Source organism: Notamacropus eugenii, chromosome 1 (assembly GCF_028372415.1).
Source record: "Notamacropus eugenii isolate mMacEug1 chromosome 1, mMacEug1.pri_v2, whole genome shotgun sequence".
In the NCBI taxonomy this organism is placed as follows: Eukaryota; Metazoa; Chordata; class Mammalia; order Diprotodontia; family Macropodidae; genus Notamacropus; species Notamacropus eugenii.
In genome coordinates, this window is record NC_092872.1 from 414,642,414 (window position 1) to 414,656,485 (window position 14,072).

The 14,072-nt window shown below is 39.6% G+C and overlaps 1 protein-coding gene across 1 annotated transcript; it reads right to left on the bottom strand.

Annotated features, from left to right (window-relative positions):
* Positions 1 to 2,439: 2,439 nt before the first annotated feature.
* Positions 2,440 to 13,133, bottom strand: LOC140518063 (uncharacterized). The gene is made up of 6 exons (XM_072629816.1): positions 12,959 to 13,133; positions 12,649 to 12,838; positions 11,255 to 11,596; positions 9,770 to 9,974; positions 9,238 to 9,328; positions 2,440 to 4,962 (listed from the first exon to the last, which is right to left on the bottom strand). The coding sequence occupies exons 1-6, from the start codon at positions 13,131 to 13,133 to the stop codon at positions 4,937 to 4,939; spliced, it is 1,029 nt and encodes a 342-aa protein (XP_072485917.1). The 3' UTR covers positions 2,440 to 4,936.
* Positions 13,134 to 14,072: the final 939 nt, after the last annotated feature.

Genomic DNA, 14,072 nt, shown 5'->3' on the forward strand with positions numbered 1-14,072 from the left:
TCTAGAAAGGTCATTCTTTTAGTCTGCTATTTTAATACATTTTCTTGATGTTCTTTGTCATTATATTACTATCATTCCTGGAAACTACCCCCTACCACACACAACTAGACTGAACCCACCCTGATAAAGAAAAAACCTCAAATAGTAATCAAATCTGACAGTAGGTACAGCATTTGGCCAGTATTGTCTCCTACTTCCATGCCCTGAGCAGAGAGGTAATGTTTCATTATCTTTTCTCCAGCACCTTATTGTTCTTTTGGTTTTACTCATTTTATTCTGCATCAGTTGGTCAAAATATTCCCATGTCTTTCTGAATCCTTCATATGGTCATTTCTCACTGCCCAATCATATTACTACATTCATATGCCACAGGTTTTTCTGCCATGTTACAACTATACCTACTTCATTTCCAGTTCTTTGCTACAACATTGCTACTGTGAATATTTTGGAATATAGTGGACTTTTGTTTCTGTCTTTGATCTTAATGTAATTAATTCACTTGAAGAAATTATTCACTACTAGGATCAAACATATGGGCCGACTACTGTGGCATAACTCCAAACTGAGATTTGAGATAGTTAGAATAGTTAACTCCAACAACAACGTACTAGTGTGCCTATTTTCCCAAAGCCTCTGACCATTTTTGTTTTGGTTATCTTTGCCAAATTACAAAGTTGTTTTGAGTTACATTTCTCCTGCGATTAATGATGTATTTTCAAATGGTCACTTATTACTTGTAGTACCTCTGAAAGCAATTTCTTCATCTCCTTTGACTACTTATCTATTGGAGAAGGGCTCTTAGTATTTTACATTTTTGTTAATTCTCTATGTATTCTCTGCTTTTATCACTAATATTTGATGTAATTTTTTCCTACTACGGTTTGTCTTATTCTATTTGATTTTGTTTGTGCAAAAGCTTTTTTAATTTTCTGTAATCAAGATGGTCTATTTTTCATAATTTCTTCTATCTCTTATTTGATAAAAACTCTTCCCCTGAATTCTTAAACAAAATAGGACAAAGGTGATTACAAAAGATAAAATGTATTTTCTATTATATGAAATTGAAAGCTTTTATACTGGCAAAATTAATGCAACTAGAATAAGAAGGGAAGTGATTGATAAGAAAAAATATTTTTTAATAAAACGTCATTGATAATTATCTGATAACCATAATATATGAACTAATTGTTTAAGTTCAAAAACCATTTCCTAATTGATGTGATCAAAGGATATACGAACAGTTTTTAAAAGAACTGCAGTTAACAAAGATTAGAGTGATTGCTCCAAGTCACTAATAACAGAAATGCAAATCAAAATAACTCTGAAGTTTTATTCCATACCCAGGAAATTGGGCAAAAATGACAAAAATAGAAATAGTTGGAGAGACTGAAAAGAGAGGCATATTGATATACTTTTGCAAGAACTGTGAATTGGTTCACTATTTTGGAAAGTAGTTTGAAATTTTGCCAAGAAAATTACTAAAATGTCCATACCTTTTGATTCAAGAATCCCACTGCTTGAAATATATTGTAAGGAGGTCAAAGATAGAAATAAAATTAACATTCAGCTAGAAATAAAATTAACATTCAGCAAAATACTTATAACAACACTTTTTATATTGGCAAAGAACTGGAAACAATGTAGGGATCTATCTGTCTGGACGTGATTATGTAAAAGGTGGTACATGAGCGTAATGGATTATTTCTGTACCATAAGAAATTATGAATGCTCATCAAAAATTAGATAAATGCAATTTAGAACAACTCCAAGGTTCCACCTCACACTCACATAGACAAAACTAACCAAAAAAGAACAATGATGAATGTTAGAGGGGCTTCAGGAAAATAGACACAGTAATGCACCCTTCGACCCAGTTATATCATTACTAGGTCCATACACCAAAGATCAAAGAAAGAGGAAAAGGGCACACACACACACACACACACACACACACACACACCACATATATACACAAAAATGTTTATAGCAGCTTTTTGTAGTAGAAAAAAACCTGGAAACAAAGTGGGTCCTGATCTGTTGGAGAATGGATTTTTTAAATGGTATATGAATGTAATGGAATATTACTGCATTCAGAGAAACCTGGAAAGATCTGTATGTAGTGATGGGAAGTGAGTGGAACAAAAATAATGTTATGAAGAAAACCATTATAAAAAAAAGACTTGAGAACTCTGATTAGTTTGATGAACTATAATTCCAGAGGAATAATGATGAAACAAGCTACCTACTTTCTGTCAAAGGGCTGATAGGCTCCAGATGCATAGAATAATTCATACATTTTTGGACATGGCTAATATGTAGATTTGTTTTGCTAGGTTATGCTTTGTTAAAGGTTTTTTTTTTTCTTTTTCTAGTGGGGGATATTGTAAGAGGGTGAAGGACATTACAGATAGAATAGTCAAAAAAGAAAAGCATAGAGGATTGAGACAAAAATTTTTTTAATACAGAAAAGACCAGAAAGAAATATAGACAAGCAAGACAGTTTTGAAAGCTACAAGCGAGAACTTATTATATCCTTAAAAGGAAAAGCAAGTTGTAAATAACAGACAGCTGCAATTTCATGTTCAGTCCTCTTTTTCTATTCTACTATGCATATATAAATGCCCATTTTATTTAGTGTTTGGTAAGTTCAGAATAGAAATAATTTTTTAAAAAGAAAAATATTAAAGATTCAGAAAAGCATGGGAAGACTTATGTGAACTAATGCCAAGTAAGCAGAACTAAAAACATTACAATGGCTAAAATGATATAAATGAAAAGAACAACAACAAAAAAAGCAACCATAATGACAAAGTTAGACTCAGAAGAAGAGATGAAAAAATCTATCTCCCTCCCCTTATCTGCAGAGGTAAGCAACTATAGGTTATGCAACATTGCTTGTAATATTGGACACACTTGATGTATTTAGTTTTGTTCAACTGCTTTTTTCCTTCTGTTTTTTTGTTATGGCGAAAACTCTGGGTGAAGGGTGGGGATAGAGACTATATTTTTAAATGGAGGTGAAAAAACAAAAAGTATCAGTTTAAAAAATTGAATTCTTCCCCTAGCTATAGTAGTAAAAGGTATTTTCTTCCCATTCTCCTCTAATTTTTTCATGATAATGTCCTTTATATTCAGGTTATATAACCTTTTTGAGCCTATGTTGTAAAGTGATGGTCTAAACCTAATTTCTGCCAAGCCTAATTTCTCAGCTGTTCCCTTTAAAAAAAGAAGTTTCTCCCTAAATAATTTATCTACCTGGATTTATTAAATACTGAAGTACCGTGTTCATTTACTCCTTTTTCTTAATTTTCTGATCTGTTCCTCTAATGGATTTTTCTGTTTCTTAAACAGTACTAAATTTTTTTAAAATAACTATTGTTTAGAGACTTAGAATGCAACCAATACTCTATTCCCTTTGTACTTTTCTCATTTTTCTGGGGATTCCAGACCTTTTGTTGCTCCAAATGAATTACTGTTTTGTCTAATTCTATAGTTTCCCTTTGGTAATTTGATTGGTGTAGCATTAAATCGGTAAATTGATTTAGGTAGTGTCATTTTTATTATATTACTGCACTCCACCCATGAGCACATTATCTCTTCAGTTATTTTTCTTCCCTTCTGTAAAGTGATTTCTAGTTGCATTTAAGTCTCATATAGATAAATTAACTCCTATTTTATGCATTCTGTAATTTTGGATTTTTTGTTTGGTTTTTGTTAGTAACACATAAATAAGCTGATGGTTTTTGTGGATTTTGTATCCTGCTACTTAATTCAAGCTATTAATAGTCTTACTTTCTTTACCAATTCTCCGTGGTTTTCTAAGTATGTTATATGCTCTGTAAGTATCCTCTTTGCTATTATTTATACCTTCAATTTTCTTCTCTTTTATTATTGCTGTTGCTAACATTTCTAAAATTATGTCAAATGATACTGAAGAGAGGGAACATTCTTACTTGTTTATTTGTACTGGGAAAGCTTTTAGTGTTTCCCTGTTGTAAATAATAGCTCTTACATTCAAAGATATGCATTTGATCCTACTAAAGAACAACCTTCTGGAAGGTCACTCTTGTGGGATAGAGGAAATGCAGAAGTTAACAGCTAGCTACTCAGAATGCAATATGGCATAGTATAAGCACAGGATTTAGAGGGACTAGGTTTAAAGCTAGGGTTTGCTATTTACCACTGATGTCACTTTGGGCAAGTTACTGCTATTTATAAAACAAAAGGATTGCACTATATGGATTGTAAATTATTCCTAGTTCTGACCTTTGAGGCCAAGAGCAAGTCTTAATCCCTTTGCACTGGCCCCATCTCTCAATCTTTAAACTTCCTTTTTATCCCCCAAGAACTCTGCAACAGTGAACATGCTGACCTCATTAGTTTCTGATGGCCTCATCTCAGAGACATTTTGTGTTTGTTTTCTGAATTCTGTAGGGTAAAACTTATGAAAAATTCAGTGTAAGAGTTGAGGGGATAATTTGCTTATTTCTCACCTCTTCTGCCAGTCAGACTGAGAGACAGGATCTGGAAAACAATCGTCAACTTATTTCCAGCTTGGACTCTCCTTCCAGTTTAGCTGCCATGTTTGGGAGCTCACTCCAGAAATGTAATACATGAAAATTTCTGTCATATCATCATACCTACCTCTCTTCCTGCTGCTGACCAAGCATTAATACATACTTTCATATTCTGAATCATTAATATCAGTTTTCATAGGAATAAGCCAATGAATGATGGGAATTGGGGGAAGGCTGTTACACACATTGTTCTCTGTTCTCTAGAGTCTTGAAAGAGTCTAGGATAGCTTTCTTCATCTTGCTAAAGTATAGGTCATTTCTCATGAAATTTTGTATCATTATAATGTTACATACCACTGATTTCATCAATTTGGACATAAATGAGGATTGGTAGGACTCTCGATTCAACCTTGTAGACTTCATATCATTGCACCATTTCTACAACCTGTTGTGGATAGAATGGGACAAAGGACCTAAATTCAGTGACTAATATTTGTTTATAAACTTGATGTATTATCTGTAGATTTGGCCTAGAAAAGTGGTCTAAGCAGTGGTGTCAAACTCAAATAGAAAAGAGGTCACTAATCTGTACATAAGAATCTTTGCTGGTGCACAAGGACTTAGTTTTAAAATGTAAATTATTGATATTTTATTGTATTTTTCTTTTGCTAAATTTCCCAATTTAACTTTAATTTGGTTTGGACTCTGGAGCATTGTAGGCCACATGGAGCAGCGTGTTCAACCCCTTTGGTCTAGGCTACAGGAAATGGATGTTTCTGGGCTAAGTGTAAATCAGTCAGAAAGTTACATTGTTGGCTCACAAAGAATGTGTAGTTTCTTTCCAATGCTGTGTACTGCATGTGATCTGGCTTAATATTATGGAATTCTGTAAGGTTACAGAGACTGTGGAATGGTCCTTGGTCCAATAGGCTAACAAAATTTGCTGTCAAGTTTTAGAAGAGAAACAAAGTAAAAATGGCCATGTTGTAAAGTGTCCACATGAAATGACACATTTAAGAAAATCCAGGTTAAGTCACAGGATCATAGATTTAGGACTGGAAGAGATCCTAGATGTTATTTAAATCAATGCCCTTTTTAAAGATGAGGAAACTGAGGCACAGAGAGGCCAAGTAACGTACCCAAGGTCACAAAGGTAGTACAGTTGCTCAGAGCAGGTCCTCCTTTTTATTAAACCACAAGTCATGAACAGTACTATTGAGGACCATTGTCTGACAATGTGCTCTAGATCTGTATGCATGCAGGCTATATATATGTATATATATGTACATATATATCCCTATCATAAAGTAAAAAGGGCTGTGTGTGAATAAAATATCCTCTATCTATTTCTCCTGCATGGTATTAGAATGCCAGATCAAACATACTTAGCACTTTTACTGACCAGCATTGTGTTCTGCACACTGTAACTATGTAATAAATGAATTAGAGAATTAAATGTGTTTTAGGGAGATTAGGTTGATCTCTCCCTTACAGAGGGAGTAAGAGAGGAGAACCCTGACAGAAAGTTAATAAACTCTTTTTAGTAGTTGTGCATCTTAAGTCTGTAGCATGGGATAACTTAAGAATCAGGAGCCCAGAGTCTGTACAGAAATAAGCCTGGACCATCTATGAATAGCAGTAGGATGATGATGGAAGGAACAGACATTTTCTTCTACATGAAATAAGATGCATTTAAAGACATGTTTAGCATGTATATATGGGTCAAGTTTGTTTTTTTTTTTTAAATAGGCTGGCAAGTAAAAATGCTATTACAGCAGGAACAGTCATGTCTCAGGGGATAAACCTAAACAACTAAGACATGAGCCACAGCAACTATGACACTTTGATGAACTTTGTTGTTTCTTTGAAGCAGGCTCTTGAGGAACTTGCTGCTCTGGGGAGAAGGAAGGGGCAGATGAACCGTATGTCTTGTTAGTATGTAGGCTATTTTGAGAATTACAGTCTAGGTTCTCTGAAAAGCTCTCCCAAAAGTCTTCGCAGTCCCTTTCCTTTGGGAGGCTTGATTTCTTTTTGCTGAATGGAGTTAGTGCCTTGCTGGCCTGGTCCGGAGGCTCTTGGTGTGGCAGTCGAAGTAAAGAAGGTGACATGGTTGGATAGCTACTTGAATGCTTTGGTATTGAACTGATACCATCTGTACATTGATTTAAATCCTGGAATATCTCTTGGCAGGAATGAAGTTTGAACCCCAAGCCTTGAGTACTGTCTTGTGTGTTGACATCTGTTTCCAGGACCAGCATAACAGGTGATGCTAATGGATTTAACAACAAAAAAAAAGAAAGAAAAAAGAAAGAAAATAACAACAGAAAAATACCTACTCCAAAGTTAACTGGTTTGGAGTAAAGACTTTCTGAAAACTCAGAAAGTTAGTATCACTTGTAAATGTAGAAACAACAAGCATTTATTACGTGCCTACTATGGATAATGCAGTGTACTGGATGTGGGGGAATACAAAAACAAAGTAAAAAATGACCACTTGTCCTCAGGGAACTTACATTCTACTAGATAAATACAACATATACCCGGAGAAATAACTATAAGATAAACTGGTGGGTGAGGGAGGGAGGGAGAGAATTATGCAATCAGGGAATCATAAAAGCCTCTCTTAAGAGGTGGCACCTTGCCTATCTTGGACTCTAAGAGGCAGAAGTGAGAAGGGAATGCCCTGCTAGCATGGAGGACCATCTATGCCGTAATAAAGAGGCGGGAGATGAAATGCCAGGTTTAGGTAATAGCAAATATAACTGTTTGGCTAGAAGTGAAGAGTACTTTATGAAGAGTAATGTGAAATAAGCTGGGAAAAGTAGACTGGAGCCAGCTTATGACAGTCTTTGAATGACAAACTAAAGAGCTTTTATTTTATCCTAGAGGCAGAAGGGAACACTGAAGATTATTGAACAAAGGAGTGGCATGGTGACACCTGTACTTTCGAAAGATGATTTTGGCAGGAAAAGGATTGCAAGTAGGGAGACCAATTAGGAGGTGATCGCAGTAGTCCAGTTGAGAGGTGATGAAGGTCTGAACTAGGGTGGTTATCTTATGAGAGGAAAGAAGGGGACCAATTTGGGAGACAGAATGAGGAGACAGAATTGATAAGATTTGTCAACTGACTAGTTATGAGTGGTGAGAGAAAGTGAAGAGTCAATGAGTCCAAGATATCATGTGGGTGACAGGGAGGAGGGTGACAGGTGTACTCAACAGAAACAAGTCAGTTGAGGACCCTTCTCTAAAGATATAGATCCAATTTTGGATATGTTGAGTTTGAGATGCCAAGGAGCATACAGGAAGGAATATCTAGTAGGCAACTGGAACAACAATATGGAACTCAGGAGAGAAATGAGGGTTGGATATATAGATTTGGGAGTCATCTCTACAAAAATGATCATTGAACCTGTGGGAGCTGATGAAAACACTACCAAGAAAGGATGTGGAGAGAGAAGAAAGCCCAAGACAGATCCGTATCGGATAGCCTCCCCTCCTCTCCCAAGGGAGCCAAGGAGACTGAGAGGGAATAGCACTAAGACAAACAGGAGAACCAGCTAAGAGCGGTATCAAAAAGTGCCAGAGGAGGAGTTTTTAGGAGGAAGAAGGTGGGTCACAAGTATCCAAAGTTACAAATAGCTATAAAGATGAGACTGAGAAAAGGCAATTTTTAGCAATGAAGTCATCATTGACAACCAGGGAGAAAGTAGTTTCAGTGTAGTAAAGGGATAAGATTGCTAAGAAGCAACAGGAAAGTAAGGAAGTAGAGACAAATGTAGATACTTTTTCCTAGGAAATTTGATATGAAATGAAAGCAAGATATGGAATGACACTTGAGGGAATGGCAGTCAAGTGATTTGGGAAAAAATTGAGCATGTTTGTAGGCAGTAAGAAAGGAGTCAGGAAAGGATTGCTGTGCAGGATTGAGATCCTAGTTGAGATTAACATAAATCTGTACTGGGCTCAACTAGTGTTCTGCAGCACATGAAGGAAAAGAGAAGGCATATGGCAGGAGTAATCCCTGATGGAGGGGGAGTATGGTATGAGAGTCAAAAAGACAAGAGAGTGAGGAAGTCACAAAGTCCTTGAGACACAGAGGTAACTAACTATAGGGTCAAGCATAGGAAGGGAGGGAAATGAGAAGGGGGGATGGATTGAAAAGCAGGTAGGGATGAAGTAGATGAAGTACTTGATGAGAGCACAGAAAAAAAATTAAGTGAAGCAGAGGGAGAGATGGAATAATAAGTTTGTGATAGCAGAGAGAAGTTTGAGGGTTTTAGATCTTGGGGGTAGATCTGTCAGTTGATGATAAGACAAAGAATATCTCTGTGTGTGGTGGCAATGAAGTAAAAGTATAAATCATGGGAGTTGAGGCAGTTGTTGAACTAGAAGGCCAGAGTTTTTGAGGAGGCATCAATATTTATATTCACAACCCAAATAAGTAGGTAAAGATTAAGACAGAGAGGAAGACTTGTACTGAACTCCTTTGAGAAAAGAGGAAGAAGGGCAATAGATGAATGTAACAAGGATTTGAATAGGGTAATATATATATATGTATATATATATAGGTGGAAAAACTTCCAAGGAGAAAACGTAACTGAATAATAGCAGTAAAGGGATGGTATGGGAGGAACAAGCAGTAAACCACTAACCTAAGATTAAGTTTAGTCATCATCAAATTAGCTACTGTTCTCTTCCAGTTCTCTCAATAACAACTCACCTCTAGTTGGAAATGTATATCCTGAAGAACTAGGGGCAATGATTGATGCCCTCTCTGATTCATTAATGTAGCTGTAGTCACCAATACTGGGCTGAAAACAAGGAACAAACAGGGTAATGGATCTTGTAGCTGTAACAAGCCTATGGTTTCATGTAAGGTACTATTTCACAGCCATCTGGCAGGTTCCTAAGTGAAATCTGGCAAATTAATTAGCTTCAAGGCTGAAGGATCTGAAGTCCTAGCAACTATTCATTGAAATTTACCCAAGTTTTGGTCCTAAAAGAAATTCTGTCCCTGTATGTAAGGATTCATGTTGCAGTGATTTAGGGGCTGCTTAAACTGACTGCCACATCCCCATAATCCCTATACTGTGGTTTCAAAGAGCAGGCCCTTCCCTATTTCAGTCTACCTTGATACTGGTCAGAATCATAACATTCTTAAGAGATTTATGTATAACAGGTTCTTTGAAAACAAGGAGAAAACTGAAAAGATAAGGAAACAAAGATGTTAGGAAACACAGATCCTTACTTACCATGGGAAAGGGATTTGCTTTATAAATCTTGCTTCTCTTGCTCATTAATCTGCTGTGGAATTTGCCAAAGGATGACCATGACCCACTGTCTCTTGGAAAAACTGACTCCCTGTCCTGACCCGAAATCTCCATGAACTGAATACTGAGCTGTAGACGTCCAAGGTACTTGTTGGCCTTCCTGCTTTTGGACTGCAAGATGAACCACCTACATGAAGGAAATTCCCAAGAAGTCATCGGAAGCTAGCACAATCATGCTACCCTACATTGGTTTCGGCCACTTTAGGGACTGCCCACATACTATGCCAGTGATACCACAGCCACTGAAATCTTACCCTACACATAAAATGAATCTTCTCTCAGGCAGCTAAAATAGAATTTCCTCTTAGCTTCACAGAACCCAACTTCCTCTTTTACCTCCATTTCCCTTCTGTTTTGGGTCTGCTACCAAACACATTCTCTATCTTGGTTAACATGTTTCCCTGGTTTAAAGGAAATGAGTAACATGTTGCTCAACAAAAGATTCCCTCATACCAAGTGGTCCTATAGAAACTGAACTTAATCAGAGATTAAATAGTTAATGTACTAAACTATTCCTTTTATTCTACCTCTACCCAAGGACATTCTTACATAAAGTTCTAGAAGTAATTAGCCTTAGATAATCCTTTTCTTTCCTCTATACCTTGATCACCAGGAATCTGTTCCTCCTTCCACTTATTTTTTTGTTTTACTCTTTCAATGGTCTAATCCTTCTCTTATTTTCCTCTACTTAATAGATTTTCCCTTCACTAAAAATGCAATTTTTAGGTTGTTTTTTTTCCTGTTCTTCAAGTGTATTCCCAATGATATTTATAGCCCACTCTTGGTTACCCATGGTAATGGGAAACTGAAACTCGTGAATCTATAGTCTAAACATTTCATTGAAGCTAATAATTTCAGCTTCTTCCCTCATTTAACCTTTTACCAGCTCAAATAACAGTAGACTCAACTGAATTTCATCTGGTGGAGAAATTGTTAATGGGTAGGTAGCAGGGGAGTTAAGTAAGAGTCTAATAATTCACAAGCTGGAAAATTATTCCCTAAATTACTTTCTTGGTTTTATTTAAATATTTTCCCATTGCTAGTCACTTTCTAAGATTCATGGGTCCAAGAGACTGATGTGGTTTAATATTTTGTGATTTTTACTTGAAACAGCCCATACATACTAGGGGACCCCTCATTTTACCTTTGGAGGGTAAAGTTGATGAGAAAGATTAATTTATTCTAGAGGGATAGCCCTACTAATTCACAAGGTCTTGATCCTAGACTGATACCCTTGCAGAGGATAGTGACCTTGGCATGATGATGCATCCCTGTCATTCATCTGCTACCCTTACTACCTCCTGCTGCCTGCTTCAGGAGAATGAAGAAGAGTTCAGAAATCCTGAATCTGTCCTTACGTGTGTGGAAATCCCTCAATTGTGTGTGGGAAAAGCCAACTCTGCTCACTCATTGTTCCTCTTGGTTTTGTCTTGGAAAAGCTGCTTCAGAGAAATGGATATCTGGCCCAGGAACTGGTCTGCGAACCACTGTGAATGATGCTTGACTGTTAAGATGAGGTTAGGATCCTCCAAAATATCCAGTTTACCAGGCAACCGAAGGATGCAATCCTCTTTCCACTCAGGATTCAGGTTGTGACGCACCACTGAGGTCATATATTTCTGTTTCTGGAGCCGCATGATCACATAGGCATTGCTGAACCCAGAGCGTCCTTTGGCCTGGAGGTTCTGAGCCCTAAGGATCGTCAACTGCACATGAGTTGGGTACCATTCTTTTTCCTTGACTGCCCTGCTGAGGAAAGAACCAGTGAGCACTGCAGCCTCTTACCCATGCTCATTAGACCCTATGCCAAGAAATGCCAGGTAGTAGAGACCAATGGATTCAAATATACTTACAGATGACATAGAGTCACTAGTGGTTCCACTTAGAGCCACTGGAGAGAAAAGGGACAGACCTTCTCCCCCTTCAGAGAAGGACCCTCTGAACTGCTGTGAGCAGAAGCTTCCAAAAGGGAGGCCAGTCTGTGGCAAGCAGGAATGGTACCTTTTGCTAATGGAAATTTGGATGGGTTCAAAGGAGTTGAGGGTAACAGATTCCTTCTTGGTAGGAAGCTTCCTTTTCTAGAAGCAGAGACTCTGGGAACATGGAACTCCCTTGGTAGGAAAGGGAGGAGACATTCAAGTCCTTCTTTATGTGGCAACTAGACGTGGGGAAGCACTCTGAGGGGGATTCCCCTTGTGTGAAAGCAGAAGCCCCCTCAGGGATTCCCCTTATGAGGAAGCAGAGACCCCTAGGAGACCCCCCCCTTGTATGAAAGCAGAGATGGGGAGTCCTCTTGGGTGGAAAGACTCATCCTGCCCTTTTGGAGAAGCAGAGACCTTTTCCCCTCGGGGACGCCCTTTGTTGGGGAGCAGAGCCTCTTTCAGGGGTTCCCCTTGGGAGGAAGCACAGATCCCTCCCCCATAGCTTGTAGAGGTGCAGAGATTCTCCCCCAGGGGTTGCCCGTTGGGGAAGCTGAGACCCTGTCAGGGGATGTGGTTTGTGGCGAAGCAGTGACGCTCCCTCTCTCCTGGTGGGGAATCGGGGCCCCTCGCTCCCTTTGTGAGGAAGTAGAGATCCCCTCCAGAGGCCTCTCGTCGTGGGGAGCCAGGGCGCCGGCCGCCCCCACTCTCCTTGCGGGGAAGCAGAGACCCTGGGGGACACCCCTTGTGTGCAGGTTGGGATGCTGGGGTGTCCCCCACCCCGAGGACAAGGGCCGGGGGCAGGGCTCTGGGGCAGGACTCTGGTCCCTCCAGAGGGGAGGAGGTTGGCGGCGGGGCCTCGAGCCGCACAGCGTCCGTTACCCCTCGTGGGGCGCGCGCTCCTTCTCCTGTTCCATTGCTCTCACGCCGGCAGCGCGCTCCGCCCGCGGAGGCTCCAGCTGTTCCTCCGGCCCATCCCTGCGCACACGCACAAGGAGTCTCTCCAGCCGCCTGGCCGCGTGCTGAAGCGCGGCGCGAGGAGCCGCCAGATCCCTCTCTTCCCCAGGCTGCGCTAGGGACGGGACCGGCAGGGGGGCCAAGCGGACCCTGCCCACCTCGAGGGACAGCCTCCGTCCTGCCTAGAGCGGGCCTGGGATGCTTTGCTCAGGAATGACTGATAGTCGGGAAAGACCTTCGAGGCCGTCTGGTCCAACCTCCGTTACTTTACAGATGAGGAAACTGAGGCCGGAGAGGATGCGCCCAAAGCCACGAGGGCAGTAAGTGACAATGGAATTGGGATTCAGGCCCCGGCTCTGAAGCCAGCACACTTCCCCTCCGCAGGAGGCAGCCTCTTCGAAGACTTTCATAATTAGGAGGCAAGTGTATGGAAAAGAACCTTAGCCTTGACGTCATGGACTCCTCGAACCCCGGGGACTATTAATTTACCAAGTGGACTGCGGCAAGTCCCGTAGCACGTGTGCAGAAGAATCAGATGTGGGCCCCATGGCACCTTGTGGCCGGCAACACTCCAGAGTGTTCCCAGAACCAATTTAAAATGGAATTGGGAAATGTTTAACAAAAATAAACAACAATACAAGAAAACATACATAATGGTACTTTTAAAAACTAAGTTGATATGCCCCTGTAAGGATCTCTGTGTAATTAGTGACTCCCCCGATCCCCACACACCTTTCTATACTGAGTTTGACACTACTGGTTTTAGTGGATAGAGCCCTGAACCTGCAGTCACGAAGATCTGAATTCAAAACCGGATTCAGGCCTAATTGCTTTGTAATCTTGAGCAAGTCACTTAATTTCTCTAGGTCTCAATTTTCTCATCTGTAAAATGGATTCAATGACCTCTAAGGTCTTTTCCAGCTTTAAATCTATAATTCTATGATTCCCCTCTGGGTCCTCAGTTCAAAGTTAGACTAAAAATTCACTAAGAGCTCTTTCAGCTCAATTTAAGATTATACAAGTCCAGGAGTCAAGGTGGTGGAAAGGAAATTGCCTTGGTAAATCCTAGTTTACAACAGGATACTGGGAGGATTGTTTAGCCAACAGCAGCAAAACAAATCAGCCTGGGACTTGAGTCCTTCCACTTTCCCACTGGTTTCTGTGTGTAACAGCTATCTCTGTTGAGGGTACAAAAAGGCTCAGGTTCCTCAGCTAATGAAAGCTTTCAAAGTGCCCAGTCCTTGTCAAATCCAGATAAGGATCTAGGACGCTCCCATCTGAGTCAGGAGATTAAATCGCACCATACAGAGGATGGAGTGCAAGGAACAGAATAAGGTCTGCCCATGAAT